This window comes from Musa acuminata, chromosome BXJ1-11 (genome assembly GCF_036884655.1).
Source record: "Musa acuminata AAA Group cultivar baxijiao chromosome BXJ1-11, Cavendish_Baxijiao_AAA, whole genome shotgun sequence".
Taxonomy (NCBI): domain Eukaryota; kingdom Viridiplantae; phylum Streptophyta; class Magnoliopsida; order Zingiberales; family Musaceae; genus Musa; species Musa acuminata.
The window spans coordinates 28,799,441-28,815,879 of NC_088337.1; the positions used below are offsets into that span (position 1 = coordinate 28,799,441).

A 16,439-nucleotide genomic window follows, 5' to 3' on the forward strand; every position below is an offset into this window, starting at 1 on the left:
AGTTTAAAGTCTCAAGCTTTTACAGGATGTTCTCTCACTTTTCTTCTCTGACAAGGCATATGTCTGTGGTAGGTCCATTTGTTATCTATATCCAAATTGTACACCAGCAGTAGTTTTCCATTCTGCTTTTAGACTTTGACTTCCAACCGATGCAGAATGCAGATTCTGAGATGTACACGAAAGTTAAATCAGAAACTCAAGTCTCTCACACAAAGGCATCTTATTGGTCTTTTGGAGTAGTAAGCTCAACTATTATGTCACCTTTATATTGATCTCTCTCTTTCTATCTTCTGTTCATCTTAACAGCACCTATAATTAATGAGCTCAACAAGAACGAGCATGAAATGCACATTTGCATCATGTTTTCTTACGCTGATGACTTTCATTTTTCTTTTATTTTGCAGGTTATCTTATTTGTAACAAAAAAACATCTTTAGGATTCTGAAGAGAATTGTCTCCTTAACACTGGGGTGAAATATGCTACATGTACTATGATGCATATCTCTCCATTTGCCTATGAAGTTGGTGATTACAAATGTCTTATATTAGATAATTATCCATATATTTTACTGTATCATACTCAGGCTGAGACTTCACTCAACTATTTTCAGGAAACCTCTTGTATTCTATCTACATCAAGGAAAACTGAATTCCAGGCTTGTAATTTTTCTTAACAGAGTTACACAAGTGAAAGTGAGAGAAGAGACCAGACTAGGTTTCTCAGTTCCATTAAAATATATATGAATGCCCACCATGTAGTCTCATGATGGTTTCTGAGCATATATGCATTAGAAATCCCATCTGTAATTAAAGTTGCATAGTAATATAAACTCTTTTTTCTCCCTATGATTGGTTAAGTGGAATGAGGAGGCTATGGTTTGGTCAGTGGCAGTTTAATTCAGAGTTGGTTGGTGGGAAAGCACTTCAAACTTTAATTTTCTTTTCAATAATTAATTCTATTTTCTTCTTGACAGGAATGCACTTAAATGTGATCAGATGAGTTAATTATTTTATCACACTTGTTTTTGACAACTGAAGTAAAACTAATGCTTCTCATACCCATTTTGTTAATCATCTATAAGATCAAAAAATTGATGAATACAGTAGAAATTATTGGAAGAATATTAGGAAGGACATCATTGAGTAAGTGCCTTTTTTTTCCAAACAAAAACCAATGTATTACTTCAAAAAAAAAAAGAATACTGTGCCCTGGAGATCAGCATACAAAAAAGATGCAAAATCTGAAAGCCAATCTTGCCTCCAAATAAAACTAGTATAGTTTATCTTAGCAAAATTTGTCAGATTAATTGGCATACACATGATTGAATTTAATATAAGAGAAGGAGTTCAACAAAAATTTTGTCTTTGACGAGGTGAAGGACATTTTATGACATGGATTTTAAAGTATACTTTTCACCAAAAAAGAAATGGTTAATTTAGATCTGCTAGTAGCAGCAGCAGCTGGAAAAAGGAGATTCCAGTAGCTCAATTCTAGGCTAGGTGGGAAGCACCCATCACATCTAATAAACCACACAGATTGTTGGTGAGAAGCGCACGTTAGAGCATTGACTGTGGTGTAGTACTGAAATCATCGAAATGACATATTATAATCGATCATAACAATATGGAATAATTCTCCTAGAAATCCAAAGGTCCTAATAATGATTTAGAATGTATGAGAGGAGAATCATATGTCAAAAATGAGTGGAATCCAACTGTAAGTAGGATAACATTTACCGCAAGATTGGGTCAAACATGCTATAACAGAGCTAAGTGCACAAGCAAGCAAACAATGCAGGGTCAACTGATGCAGCTCAGGAGCCTTGCAAGACTTCCCAAAGTCTTATTCTGTGTGAGGCAAGGAAAGCTCCAAGGCAGCTTTGCCCGTTTCTGCACCGCTTATATATAAAAGCATCCAACCTGGACTGCTTGTTTCAAGTTTCTGCAACTAAGATCTGGCTGCAGGCAAGAAGCAAGAAGAAGTCCAATGAAGAGGAGCACCAGATGAGGGAAGCTGCAGAAGCTGTGGAGATGAGAGCAACAGGAGGAAGTCTATGGAAGCAGCAACCACACGCTCCTTGATGTCTGCAGAAAATCTAAGTCTTCCCCAGGTACATCAGCTAGCCTCCTCAAACACACTCACATGCTTCTTTTCTAGTTGAGACCTCCTCAACTCTTTGTTTTCCTTCTGTTCCATATCATTTTAGCCTTTTCTGAATGATAAGAAGCTACTCAAGGTTTGTGGATTGTATAAGTTTCTGATGTTTGAACCTGAGTTTATGTGTTACAAATTTAGAGATTGGTTTCTTTGGTTTTTAGACATGCAGTGGTGTCAAATTGTCATCTCTTTTGTCTGCTGTGAAGATTTTGGGCCAAATGGCTTTCTTCATGACTCTGCTTTTTCTGAAAAAGAGTGTAAGAAAGATGTAGTGCTCAATTTGGAGATATTTTGCAACTAGTGGTGAATCTCTGACTGGGCTTTGATGATTAAAAGCTTTCCACAACTTTTGAACTTTGGTTTCTTGGTGTTTAGATTTGGCATATATTAATAAGACCAACTGCACAGGTTACTTGATTTTTGATTTCATGTTAACTCATATATTTCTTGGAGCATTGGATTATTATGTCTATGGAGATTGTACTTTTTGCATGGTATTGAAAATTCTGTAAGAAAGATCTGCAACTTGCATCAGTCAAATGATATAATTAACCTTTCAAAGATTCATATGAGGAACTGAGTTTAACTTCCATCATTAGGACAGGGCAGGTGAGTGATTGAGAATAAAGGGGGATTGATTGCGAAAATCCAACCAACTTTTTATAGTATCTTTGCAGAGATGCTCCGAAAAATATATATATATCAAAAGAGAAGATAATGCATGCATCACGCAAGCAGCAATGGAGCAAGAAAATATAGTTTGCATTATTGCACCTCATGCTTTGTGCTGCAAGATTGAGATTGGTAGTGTTTAAGATTGTTTTTTGCACTCATTATTGGTGGCTTAACTTTATTAGCAAATTTGCCAACATTTTGGATCACTACGGCTGTTTGGAGGCCATTTCAGATGTGACAAGCTTTTACAACACTGATCTGAATCAGATACTATGGGACCATAATACCAGATTCATCCAAATGTCATAAATATCTTGCAATAATAGAGAAAAAAAAATCTTAATGAAAGAGATTCACATGTATTTGGTTCAAGTCAAGAGGTATGATCTTACAAATTTGCACATGATAAAATGATCCACCTAAATGGTGGGTTAAAATAAGTTTTCTTTATTGATAAAGATAATTAATTGTTTGTCTAGCCAAATTAAAAGAATTTAATTTGCTTGTTTGTACCTTTAATTAAACACACCTAATGGACTACAGGTAAAGAAAATATTCATATGTGATTGTTCTTTTGTGTTTCATTTTGAGTGTGACAATTACAATTGGTTTATACTTTGATATCCAACTGCCCAATGTGCAGTGCAATTAAGCTAATTATGTGATTTTGCTGCAAATATTGTCATTTGTTAGGTGCAGGTGATTGTGATGAGTGCCAATATGGGTTGCAGCCACTGCAGGCAAAGGGTCTCAAAGGTGGTCTCCAAAATGAATAGTAAGAATTAACCTGTGAATTCAGTGAACCAACACTACCTGTATAAATAGGCATTCTTGTGTTAGTTGCTTGATCATACTGGTAATTGCAACCCTATTTCTTAATTTTATTTCAATAAAAAATAAAATGAAGGTTTCATTGGCATTGCAGTATCCACTAAAATGAACTTAAAACAACGCAAAATGGCTTATTTTTCTTGATATTAATTTAACCATAAGTTGATGTGTGTGTGTGTGTGTGTGTTTTATTAAGCTCCTTTGTGTATACTCATCTCCTTAATATCCATATAGAAGACTCAGGTTAACTACTTTTATCTGTGATTAGTCTTTGCCTAATCAATATAACATGTGAAAGGACTGTAAAGGATATTAATTTCAACTGAAGTTTCAATTAGTAATCAAATATTATGCAGCTGAGAGAGTTTAACTAAATTATATATATATATATATATATGCATTCCATTTTGTATTGATATATTAAAAAGATTTGAACAAATTAGGTTGGATTAAGATAGAGAATTAATTATAAATTTAGGAAGGTTTTCTATATGAAATTGACAATTATTGTCACTGGTTTATTTTAGCAGGCTTGCTGGATTACATGGTGGACTTGCGGAAGAAGGAGATCACAATGAGAGGGGTTGTGGAAAGCAAGAAGAGAAAAGTAGACGAAGAACGAAGAAGTTACAAGAAGAAATCACCGAGATCGTTGGGATTCCTTAGGATGAATTGTTTCAGCTGTGGTTGATGGTTTCAGATTTCTAGAGACCATATACTTAGTCATTTAATTTGGAGATTGTGTGTGTTCATGGACAAAAAATTTGGAATCAAACTTGAAATCCATTTTAATCGAACTACTCAAATGAACGATCCATTTGGTTTACAGATTCATACTCTGAATATATATATATATATATATATATATATATATATATATATTCTCAGCCTCATCAAAATTCAGCACCGACATATGTGAATAAGTTGTGGGTATATTCAATTATGATCGAAAATTGATATAGAGATAAAAACGTGGTCGATACCTTAATGTCATATGATTGACATGTCGTGTGTATGGTACGTGGTCGATATCTCGACGTGAGGTCGAATTGATTGGATGTTATCGTATCTTAGATTCAACAAATGACATAATTGAGTCTGGGATACACGTGTAATCATCCTTTCATAAATAAGCACTGTCAATTACCTCTTATTCACTTAAGTATTCTTATAAAGATTTGATTGATATTTACTAAGAATGCTTTCTACATAATCTTGAAATTGAATGAACATGTTTTCGATAAAGATTGAACTGAGACATAAACAAAATGAGACATCAAATAGTCAAAAAAATATTAAATTTTGACTTAACAAAGTTAATAAGAGAAATTATTGTATGAGTTGGAAAAAAATGAAAAATGGAGTCTTGCGATACATTTAATTAACTAATTAGATCATTTCAATTTTGATCGAAGTGCATATAAATTTTATTTATTAGGAAAAAAAAAAAAGAAAAATTCTATATCATATGTTAATTTTTAATATAATATGATGATCCCATTCTTTAGCAAATAAGAAACTGGCGTTCTTATTTTTTACTACCGAGTAGGATTGATGGAGAGAAGGCGAAGGAGAATAGAGGATTTGAGAGAGGGCAGCAGATCTCGAGTTCCAGTCTGCGGGTGTGGCCGCCTCCATGTCGTTGGGCTCGTGGCACCACCGAATGCTGCGTCCCCTGCTCCGCCGCCTCCTCCCCACCTTCCTCCTCCTCCCACTCCTACTCCTCGCCGCCGTTCTCTTCTCTCCCTCCACCCCTAATCCTTTCATCTCTTTCTTCGGGTGCGGATCACATTTCTCTCTCTCTATATGTATGTATTTCGTGTTCCGTCATGTCTTATCTCGCTTCCCAACAGGTCTTTCTCGCTGGAGGAACCCGACATCTGGAGCGCGCGACGGGTCGTGGAGTGGAAGGCGTGCAATTGGTGGAAGAATTCTTCTTTACCTGGTCTGGCTCACTTCCCGATCTTGATCCATCATTAGGTTGGGGTTAGGGTTAGAATTGATGTTGATGGGATCTGCGGTCTGTTATATTTTCGCCTGAATCCACCTTGAACTGGATTTTTTATTGCAGCTGGTTCCCATTTGGTTTTTTGTTGAAATGCTGCAGCTCTGCCCGCGAAGACCAACGGCTACATCCGGGTGGATTGCTATGGTGGCCTTAACCAAATGCGACGAGATGTGGGTTGATCCGATTCTGCTTTACTGTATTTTCTTTGCTCGTCTTTAATGATACGAGGCATGAATCGTGCATTCTTTATGAGTGAAAAGTCGTTCCTTTTTTGGCCAACTGTAGTTCTGTGATGGCATCGGGATAGCTCGGATCCTAAATGCGACTCTGGTCTTGCCCAAATTTGAGGTGGCTGCTTACTGGAATGAATCGAGGTATGGCTGAGTGCTGAAAGAGAAAACGATGCTCGGTGAATTAGTACTGACGGGAAGTTTTGATTTTGATCAGTGGCTTCGCAGATGTGTTTGATGTAGACTACTTTATTCAGCAAACAAAAGGTTTCGTGGAACTTGTGAAAGAGTTGCCAGAGGAAATTGCTTCAAGAGAGCCTTATAGGGTGGACTGCAGCAAACGCAAAGGTCAATTTGATTATGTTGAAGCAGTGCTTCCTGCTCTACTAGAACATCGCTATATATCATTGACACCAGCTATTAGCCAAAGGAGAGATAGGTACTTTCTACCATGATCTCTTAAGATTCTTTGAATATCTGCTTCTGCAGTCGTTTAAGGCAAAAGGTTGTTTTGGTAGCGTGTATTCAATATTTAAAAGCTTCTTTTTGTTATGATGCTTTATTTACGTAAATTGATTCTTATTGAAGTTCATGACAGCAGGTATGTTGGTCTGGCTAATCTTTTTTTGGAAATATTATAGGTTTCTTGTGAAGTTTGGGAAAAAAATGTGTTCTTTTTCTTTTAATCAACTTGGGTATGAGCATATACAAAAAATTTTGGGGTACCCCTTTGCATTCATTTCTATCAAAATTGTTGCTTCCCATCTGTTCAACAATATTTGGAGAATATATTGATTCTAGCATCTAAATAGTTAAGTTGATCTGTTGTTCCTTTGCCAAAGTCCATCATTAACAAAATTTCAGATGTAAAACTGTGTCAGATTTTGCCCTTTTTTTGAAGGGATTTGTACATACACATGACACCCTTTGGCTTAGTAATAGATATAGGCCTTTTACATAGCATGCCAATACTAATTGTAGCCTTTTCCATGTATATAGTCTTGCCTCTTGTTCCAGCTTTGGAATTAATGTCAGACAAACACGTTAAACATTACAAAGGAATTTAGAGACTCCACTCATCTCTATATAACTCCCGCATAGTGAACTCTAACTAAGTTGAGAAACTAATATCTTAAGTGTCAAAATAACTATGGTGACTCCAGGAATTGTGAGAAAACTTCGTAATTCGGATAATTGATTAATTTTTCCCACCATATCTTTTCTTGCATACAAGCCCTCATAATATGGTGTCGTATAGGTATTTGAAACCATGGGTGTTTGTAACCTCAGGATGCTTAAGTTTTTAGAGGCAGAATGAGATCAGATCTGGGCACTCATCTGATTGCTATTCTTATTATTTGCTGTAAACAATTGTATCTATGACAGCATATGAAAGGGATGAGAAGTAAAGACTTACTAGAAGAGAATTCAACAAAAATAAAGTTGGTCCTATCTGTTCTAGATATTGTTGGTGTTAAGCATTCATGTTGGATTGGACCACAGATTCAGTTTGTGGTTTGAAAGGACTTTCTTGATTCATACAAAAGAGATTGTACTAATTACATGAAAGTAGAACCATGTCATAGTTTAAAAGAGAAAGATAAATGGAGAATCAAGAAGCATATTTTGACCTTTGGTTTGGAAAGTAAGATGTAGTCACTATAGATTGATTGTGACAAACAAGCATAATGTCAAGGTAAAAAGAACAAAACTGAACTTAGGTTGGAAAGGAAAATAATCACTGTAGGAAGCTTTTCATGCAACATGCTTAAGATAAGAGTATCACTTCCAGTATCATCATCTTAACATTTGACCAAGGATTGTAGACCAGGATGCTGGTTCCATGGTCTCTCACATGGTCAGCATCCCTATACTATTACATGATACAAGTCAGGGTTGGGATGGGGTGGCCCATATACTTTCCTTGGATGCCTTTGGGTGGTTTTTGGGCCTTTAAAGAGGTATATAGAGCTCTAATTCATAATAAAAATATGAAATTGGTTACGTAGTAATGATTCAATACAATAAAGTGGTTTACACAAAAGCTGTTGATAATTACATTTAAATAGAATTATCCTTAATGCAACTTTTGTTAACACCTTTTTTATCAGAATCTACTAAGTCCAATCCCCATGACCTTGTTACCATTTATGTGTCCAAAATAATAGCAATACCTAGTGTGCCTAATGGGCCAAAGGACCTGTCAACACTTAGTGCCTACAAAGGGTGCCATACAAAAATAGCCCTTCTCCACCTGATGATCTCTGATTGCTTTGAAATCTTCTTGTTGAAGACAGAACAAACATTTTATTGGTAAACACCAACTAATATCCTTCCCATAATGTAAAGTGTAATATTATGATATTATGCTTGGTAATGAATTATAAAATTCTAAGGTTTGTTTTTGGTGAAGCTATATAGTTGATCTTTCATGATCTCATTGGAAGGGTTATTGTCTATTTATGATTTACATGGGCAGTCTGGAATGTTTGAGTTACTGCTTAAGGACCCCTTGTAGGTGACTTGAGTGATCAGATCCACCCTCCAAATTATCAGTTTTATTCTGGACAACACTTTATATGTTTCAAACTAATACACCCTCACACAGATCAAGGTTACTGAATATATATGTGTGTGTGTGCAAATGTCTTACCATCTAAATGCTTATTTTATTTTGGAAATATGAACATCAATGGTTGTATTTTTACATGTGAAATTCGCTGGTCTGTATATATGCAGCAATAACTCTTTTAACTCTATGAAAGTAGAAGTTGTAGGTATTTTCATGAAAAACTAAAGTTGTTTTGAACCTGAATTGGCAACAGTTGCAGCTTCCTGCTTAATTTGATTGCAGATATGATCCTATAGTACAACTGACATTACTCCTATAGATAATAGAATCCACTGTAGTAAACAAATATTTAATGTGTTTTAAAAAGTATTCTGTGACTTGCAGTGGAACTTTTGTTTTTGGAATATGTTTTTAATTGGTCTTTGCCCATATCTGACTTGAGGTGTCTGTCAGAAGCAGCCAAATGCTTAAAAAGTGGTTAGCATAGTAATCCTTGAGACACTACAGATGTACAACAATTTGTTCTATTAATTTCCTGTTGAGCCGAAAGATGTCCTGCATCTTGAAAATTGAAATTGCTCCTTTTTCATTATAATTCCCATTGAAAAGGAAGTTATGCACTCAGTAATAATATGTTTCTCTCACTTATATTGTTTTTGCTTCAGGTATCCACTATATGCTAAGGCTGCGCTTTGTCAAGGGTGTTACAATGCACTGCGCCTGAACAAGGCCTTGGAGGCTAAAGGCTCTGAGCTGTTCAAATTGATACCAAAACCCTTCCTCTCACTACACCTAAGATTCGAACCTGACATGGTGGCCTATAGTCAATGTGAATACCAAGGACTCTCTTCGACATCCTTAAATGCTATTGAAGCTTCACGTGGGGATAGAAAACCATGGACTGGTGATGCTGCTCACATTTGGAGGAACCGTGGGAAATGCCCACTCACACCAAAGGAAACAGCATTTGTCCTCCATTCTCTTAAAATCCCCACCGATACAACAATCTATTTGGCAGCCGGGGATGGTCTCATGGAGATGGAAGATTTCACAGCTGTTTACACCAATGTCTATACTAAATCTTCTCTTCTAAATAGTGAAGATATTTTTCGTATGCACGGCAACACAAAAGCTGCTCTGGATTATTTTGTTTCGATCAACAGTGACGCATATATTACAACTTACTTTGGAAATATGGACAAGATGGTGTCAGCAATGAGAGCAGTGAACCGGCATTACAAAACATTGGCTTTGAGCAGGAGGGCTTTTGCAAATTTTACTGCAATTGGGCTGAAAGGGGTGGAGTTGGCTGATGCTTTATGGAAGTCTCATAGAGAAGATTTTGTGATGGGAAGAGGCACTGCTTTGCCTGATTGTTTCTGTGAATTTACTTTATGAATGGTCCTTCAATTTTTCTTCCTCGTACATAGTACAAACGTCGCTATGTTTGGATTATGCTCTCTAAGGTTGTAAAGTAGGAACCTTATCATTGTACAAGGCTTATTCTCAAAAAGCAAAGGCAATGAAGATTAATGAATTGTGATGTGTGGTTGATTGTATTGCCATGAATAATTGGTGAATATTCCAATATACTGATTGTTTGTTTTCATTCAAGCATTTGATTTTGCCAAGTAACACATGAAAAATGAAAACAACGCAAAGCTTTGTGCTCAGAAGCAAATTTGTGTCAACAGAAGCAAACAACACAGCTTTGTGATCAGCAGTTCTCAGTTGTCCTTTAAATTGCCAAAGATATCCTCAGCTTGGTAAGTCAGGCAGCAGCAATGCTTTCTACGTTGATGATAAGCTATGAAAGCATATGAGCTTATGTTTGCACTCGTATATATTTCTATCAACAGCTTTGGTATCTCCAATGCTGAAAACAATGGATTAGACTGTGGATTCTTCAACTGGAACCAATGGCAACTTTCCTCCATATATCTCGGGGAGTTGACTCTCATCAATTTCTTCTAGTAGTGTAGCTTTCAGATCCTTATTCTCGATGAAGATAAACTATACAAGGACAAGGCAAGAACTATAGATCAGTTATGAGAGATGAGAATAAATATGCATGTGCTGCTTAAATTGTCAGTATTGTGTTTGTGGCTGAACACATTGTTTTCCTAAGCGATGACATAAATGATCACAAAAAGAGCAATCTTTGGGACATAACAAAGAGTTCCAGTAAAATTTGAGTAAGAAGGTGAGAGCAATTACCTTTTCCTTGGTATTCTTATCGAGAAATTGATATAAGATCTTCCAAACCCTCATGAAAATATACGGTACATGGATTAGATATGCTTTGCCTAGCCTTTCCGGGTAGCGATTCTGCACTTATGCAATGATGAAATCAGTAACATATAATTGCAAACTTGTGCTTCAAAATAGAAACAAGGACACCTTTCTAGGAAGATCACAATGCACATATCATGAAGAAGTGTCTTCTCTAAAGAACAATAGAGTACAACAGCCACAGAACTGGAATCTATAGGCATTTTAGTGAATCACTTCTGCTATCACTCTACATATTGGGCTGTCAAAAAGTTGCATTGCTGTTGACATGAATATTATTTATAGAGGAATTCAACATCTATTTCACCAAATAATAGCAACCTTGATCAGTTAAATAACAACCCTTGTATGATATTATTCTAAATATATTTTCCTGTGTTTTAAATATTTAATTGCTTTAAGCCAGTTATATTTACTGTTTGTCTCATCAACATAAAAATGATTTCTCTCTTCCCATTCAGTTGAGAAATTTTGGTGGTTGCTTATAGTGTTTTTCGGTTCAAACACAAATATAACATCACAGTGTAATTTCCTTGGCCATAGACTGAAACGATGTGCGCGTGACAAGGAAAATTATTTTTAGACTGTTTAAACGAGTCTTATAAATGCGCCTGCATTTAACAAAACTGCTAAATAAGGAGTACTGTTTTCAGGAAAATCTACTCATTCTAAGCAATCATATAAAGCAAGACTTCATGAAATAAACCTGTAAGATGTCTAGAGATGCAAGGTAACCCCGGATATCGCAGTTTGAGTAGCCCCAACCATTAAGATCTGCAATACATGTGAACTTCTCCTGACCTGTAGGCATTCTGCAAGTATGGTAAGGGTCAGATGGAAATAAGGTATGGAGATCAAGAGATTATGTTCATATATATGCTGTGCTTGTTCCTACAACACAAACTTCTTTTTCTTTTTTCCCGAATAGGATTCTACAAAATTTTCTGACAATGCATTTGAAATAAAACATCATATCCATCTGATATCAGTACAAATTATTCCAGTCAATTCATTAATTAACTAGATATACACACTGTCTTTGGGGTTTTACGTCTACATTAGAAAACAATAGATGAATCACCTGGCACATAGTTTATCAAGAATATACACAACAAAACCTGAAATTCCAAGGAAAAACACGACGTAAGTGAGAGTATTGTTATATAAAGCAGTAAAATCTAATTCAAGGAGATACACTTTCATTCTTTAGCACTTTATTTGTTGTATACTGACAACTTACGCTTCAACTCATCCATCTCTCGGTTGGAGCAGAAATGTTTAGCGGGATGATAAACAACTATGGGGCGCCCCAACTTATCGAATCCCTGTGTGAATACTTCCTTGTGAGAAAGCTCATTCTTGATTTCAGTCTCAGAGATGAAACCATTTGGTACTGCTGTACATCTCCATTCGAGGTATTTTAGGAATAGGGCCGAGGCTTTCTCGACATCCAGATTACGTGCACGCAGAAACCTTCTTAGCATTAGATCATCTACTTCCTGCATTTGGCATGACAAAGTAATAATCTTCTTATCAGAAACAGCACAAGGATGTAGACTGGTTTTTGGAAAGAAATTTTCGGGAATTATGAGAAAATTGATTGTAGAGATACACGCTCTCTTCAGAAAAGAAAATCTGATTTCCACAAGAACAAAACCATATGCTAACAGAAAATACAAGCAATTATTAGCTTTAAAACTTGTATGTTCACTATGTTTCTACAGTTTAGAACAGACTTAAGACATGTGAAGTACCATAATTCAGAAGGATGAACCATGTGGTTGTGTCAACATAATGAAGTATCAACTTCAGAATTTTTACCCATACCAGATATAAAAATCAAATCATGATCAGTAGTAAATTTATATGACCAAATTTCTAAAGTACCTTCAAGTGAAAAATAAAGGAGTCACTTGTGCAAGAGGATCGGTATACCATCAGTTAAAATTTGAGCATTTGAACATAATCATAAGCACCCCTGACAGAGTCTTCTAATAAATATGGTCAAAATTACATTTAATTGTAATTGAGTAGATTCATAGGTATGGGTACAAAAATCTAGACTCCTGAAGGTGAAAGTAAAAAAAAATTAAAAGGGTTTACATGCCATATTGAAAATTATGGAGGCATATGGTTAGGAACCCAAAATTCTGTATGTTATAAAAGTAAAAAAAATAAAAATAAAAGTTTGGAAAAGAAGTTTCATAATTGAAAAGGCTAAGTTATTGAGATAGCATAATTATGATTCATATTAAGTGACCTATGGAAAACAGGGGCTAAGGTAATGGCACCATAGAAGAACCTGCAGGAAAAGGATTTCAAAAGCTTATAGTGAGGCAAAAACCTGCATATAGGGAAGAAATTACTGGGGAAGAAAGGATCCAAATACAAAAAAATATGCATTTAGCTGATCATGATATTTATCCTATAGGCATAACTTTATGTATCACCATCCATAATAACATAAACCAGTGGATTTTATACAGCAAAAAAGAAGGATAAATATGATCAAATCAAACACCCAATTGTAGCTGAAGACTGATAGGACTAAAAGATGTGAAGAATTCCAAGATGAGAAAACTAATATCCCAAGAAACAACAAAGCCAGTGAGCACACAACAAGCAAGAACATAAGCTTGGCGATCTCCAAGAAGATCAACAAGATATGATGTTCCACAGGGGAGAATCTGATAAAGATGAACGGATTTATATAGCTAAGACAATCGAGTGGATTCAAAATACCACAAAGCAAAAGCTGAGATTGGGATGGAGAAAGATTGGGGGTGGGGGGCGGCACCTTGGCAGCTGGAACTTGGCCCTCCACCAAGGCCCTCAGCGAGGCAACCTTCTTCTTCTCCACATCATCACTGCCCGGCAGCTGCTGGTTGTCTTCGAGCTCCATTGCTGCCTCCGAAACTCTATCTACAGTGATGGTGGAACCTGTGTGGCTGGGCACGCTTCCCAGACTGCCCACCCACCACCACCCATCAAGATATAAGAGGACAGCGAAGAGATGCGAAGAGATGAGTGAGAGAGAGAGAGAGAGAGAGAGAGAGAGGGATGCAAGGAGGCCTCTTTGGCAGTGGCAGATTTGGATCGCCATCTCATTAATAAGTCACTGACACCGACGACTTCCTCATGAAGATTCCAAGTTTGTAGTCAACAATACATTGTTCTACACGTATAAACATCTCAGCATTTGTAATGTGTAGTTGATTGGTCCAAAGTTCTGTATCTCTAAACAAATCTTAAACAGTTCAGCAATTGCATGTGTGGTTGAGTGGTCCAAAGTTTTGGATCTTCTAACAAATCTTACGTACTCAACAATTTGTGATGTGATGATAAGAATAATCAGTCATGAAAAAAATGTATCCGTGTATTGAAAAATATAATCCTATCAAATGTAGTATTGACGAGTGCCTCGTTCATTGTCTATTTTACGTGTGCGAATTCTACTCCGACTCTCTTGATTGAGTCTCAAATACGACACGATTAATTATGATTATTTATTTTTTTATTCGATGATTTTATGAAAGAAAAAATAATTTTTAAGTTTTTTTCGAAAGGTGTCATATTTTTATTTTATTTTAAGATGGTGCTTCTATTTTTATAATCACATAAATGCTCTCATCCTCGTTGACTATCTATTATCTTTGTGCTATCGTGATTACGAGGCTTTTGTCTATCGTCTTGATGCTTTCACTCTTTGTGCATATCTTTCTCTTCCATAAAAAAAAAGAATATTTTTATAGTAATAATAAAGGTATGACTACTAGTTCAATGGAAAGCTAATGGATAAGTTGAATCATGAGGAAGTAGAGGGAGAAGAAGCACGGAGGAAACAGAAATCTCATGATATAGAAAATGTGTCATAGAGGTGACATGCAAAAAATGACGATGATGGACATTTACAATATTACAGGAGATAGGAGAGAAAAATAAAAAATAAAAACACATTTCAAAAAAAGTTATATATATATATATATATAGAGAGAGAGAGAGAGAGATCAATTTGAAAGCTTAAATGTCAAAATACATAATAAAATAATAGATCATTCAAGTCCATTAGAAGAATTTCAAAACTTCAACTATTTGACAATTGACTCTCACCTAGATTTGATATTTCACCTAATATCTATATATCAATATAATCAAGAATTAAAAATACTTCATTAGGAATAGGATCTTATTGATAATATAGCAGTAGAATGAGTTATAACACGTTGATTTCCATGAAAGTACAGCATGAGAAAACCCTTGATACATGTAATGTTCTTTGATAAACTCCCACATTTACCAATAAACATCAAACAAGAGAAGATGATTTGATTAAAACTGCACAACCAGATGGTTTACCAACAATCCATGAATCATTATAACAGTCAAATGGGTTATAAGAACATTGGTTTCTATCAGAGTGCAACATGAAAACCCTTATACATGTAATATTCTTTGATAAGCTCTTAGATTTACAAATAAACTTCTTGAAGATCCTATATTTATTTTATCCTATCAAAATAAGTATTAAATGATCGAACGGCAACAAAGACAGCAATATACTTCAATTATGTTTTGCTATCTTCTTGATTCAAGAAAAAAGAAAGGAGAAGAGAAAGAAAAAGAAAAAGAAAAAAGGGATGAATAAAGGAAAAGTGACAAAGGAGAAGCAAAAGATAAGGTCTTCGTCGAGATCACCATCACTACTATGACAATAACTTATCAAATAATGTAGCAGTCAATTTGCCTGTTCCTTGAACAAACAAAATCAACAAGGTCTTACTGAACTAACGATCCAAAAGCCACTATTGGATTTTTAGGACGAAAAGGGTGAAGGAACGAGATTGGATTAGGAGGTTGATTCTCGGAACTCCAATGTACCCTCATAGTCGACCCGAGGTGGAGTTTGATCGGCTTCATCTACGCTACGGCCTTGCATGACATATTGATGTCAGGAGAAGATTTTCAACTTCATCCCTTCGATGTTTAAGTTAATGAGTGGATTTTGTGATGTAAAGAGTTCGGTTTCTTCCTTAAACCAAGAGATCGGTATTTATACATGCGGTGATAACTCGATCGTACGTGGGTCGGTAATGACCACTGATCGATCGGTCCGTAGGCTCCCGATAGTGTGAGTCAGCTCGTTTGGTCTCTCACTGTGCATCGCTGACCCGTACGATTCCAGCCGACGCGGAGGGGGAGGGTTCCTGAAAACTTGGTTGACTTTTCATCGAATCCACCCGAAAACGTGGGGGAGATTATGCAGCAGTCGACACGACACAACTGCAGGCGGCGGTGAAAAAAGTCTTCCCAAGAAGTGACTGCAGCAACCATGAAGGTTCGGTGGGATATCCAACCCTGGCGACGGAGACTGCTGGGAGAGAAGCTGATATCCAACCAAAAGTCTAGTTTTGATCTATTACATTACTGTTGCTGTTGTTTGAAGTTTTTGAAATTTTCTAAAAATATTATTCGAGAGTGAATATAAAGAGTTATTATTATATATAGAGAGAGACGGAGAGAGCAGATAATAACTACTTATTGCATCGTATACGAATTCTCCAAATGATTTGCGCCACCATAGAACACACAGATCAGCGGGCAAACTGCTGGCAGAGAAAGAAGGAGAAGCTGATGACCATCTAAAGGTCTAATTTAGATCTATTATTATTATTA

The 16,439-nt window shown here is 36.0% G+C and overlaps 2 protein-coding genes and 1 long non-coding RNA gene across 6 annotated transcripts; 2 read left to right on the forward strand and 1 right to left on the reverse strand.

Moving 5' to 3' along the window:
- Window positions 1–1,815: 1,815 nt before the first annotated feature.
- Window positions 1,816–4,490, forward strand: LOC135596644 (uncharacterized). The gene is made up of 3 exons (XR_010480988.1): window positions 1,816–2,111; window positions 3,527–3,608; window positions 4,192–4,490. It is a non-coding gene; the product is annotated as an uncharacterized LOC135596644 (long non-coding RNA).
- Window positions 4,491–5,184: 694 nt separating this feature from the next.
- On the forward strand, window positions 5,185–10,011 carry LOC103971882 (O-fucosyltransferase 13). 3 transcript variants are annotated; one of them, XM_009386028.3, is made up of 6 exons: window positions 5,185–5,443; window positions 5,518–5,609; window positions 5,772–5,842; window positions 5,958–6,046; window positions 6,120–6,341; window positions 9,140–10,011. In XM_009386028.3, exons 1-6 carry the CDS (start codon window positions 5,301–5,303, stop codon window positions 9,870–9,872), a joined length of 1,350 nt encoding a protein of 449 aa, XP_009384303.2. In that variant the 5' UTR covers window positions 5,185–5,300; the 3' UTR covers window positions 9,873–10,011. The 3 variants fall into 3 exon arrangements, with proteins under 3 accessions (XP_009384303.2, XP_018676527.2, XP_018676528.2); XM_018820982.2 differs by having other exon boundaries at window positions 5,356–5,443; window positions 5,736–5,842; XM_018820983.2 differs by lacking the exon at window positions 5,185–5,443 and having other exon boundaries at window positions 5,517–5,644; window positions 5,736–5,842.
- Window positions 10,012–10,046: 35 nt separating this feature from the next.
- Window positions 10,047–13,827, reverse strand: LOC135584303 (uncharacterized). 2 transcript variants are annotated; one of them, XM_065090603.1, is made up of 6 exons: window positions 13,564–13,827; window positions 12,007–12,265; window positions 11,848–11,884; window positions 11,473–11,578; window positions 10,692–10,802; window positions 10,047–10,487 (listed from the first exon to the last, which is right to left on the reverse strand). In XM_065090603.1, the coding sequence occupies exons 1-6, from the start codon at window positions 13,666–13,668 to the stop codon at window positions 10,365–10,367; spliced, it is 741 nt and encodes a 246-aa protein (XP_064946675.1). In that variant the 5' UTR covers window positions 13,669–13,827; the 3' UTR covers window positions 10,047–10,364. The 2 variants fall into 2 exon arrangements, with proteins under 2 accessions (XP_064946675.1, XP_064946676.1); XM_065090604.1 differs by having other exon boundaries at window positions 13,509–13,631.
- Window positions 13,828–16,439: the final 2,612 nt, after the last annotated feature.

What these genes read in the sequence shown, in the direction of transcription:
- LOC103971882 (XM_009386028.3), top strand. Translation starts at nt 5,301, where the DNA reads ATGTCGTTGGGCTCGTGGCACCACCGAATGCTGCGTCCCCTGCTCCGC. An exon ending in GAAGAATTCTTCTTTACCTG is followed by an intron (nt 5,610 to 5,771) that starts GTCTGGCTCACT and finishes GAAATGCTGCAG; the next exon opens with CTCTGCCCGCGAAGACCAAC. An exon ending in GCTTACTGGAATGAATCGAG is followed by an intron (nt 6,047 to 6,119) that starts GTATGGCTGAGT and finishes GATTTTGATCAG; the next exon opens with TGGCTTCGCAGATGTGTTTG.
- LOC135584303 (XM_065090603.1), bottom strand. Translation starts at nt 13,668, where the DNA reads ATGGAGCTCGAAGACAACCAGCAGCTGCCGGGCAGTGATGATGTGGAG. An exon ending in CTTGATAAACTATGTGCCAG is followed by an intron (nt 11,579 to 11,847) that starts GTGATTCATCTA and finishes CCATACTTGCAG; the next exon opens with AATGCCTACAGGTCAGGAGA. An exon ending in CATCTCTAGACATCTTACAG is followed by an intron (nt 10,803 to 11,472) that starts GTTTATTTCATG and finishes GCATAAGTGCAG; the next exon opens with AATCGCTACCCGGAAAGGCT.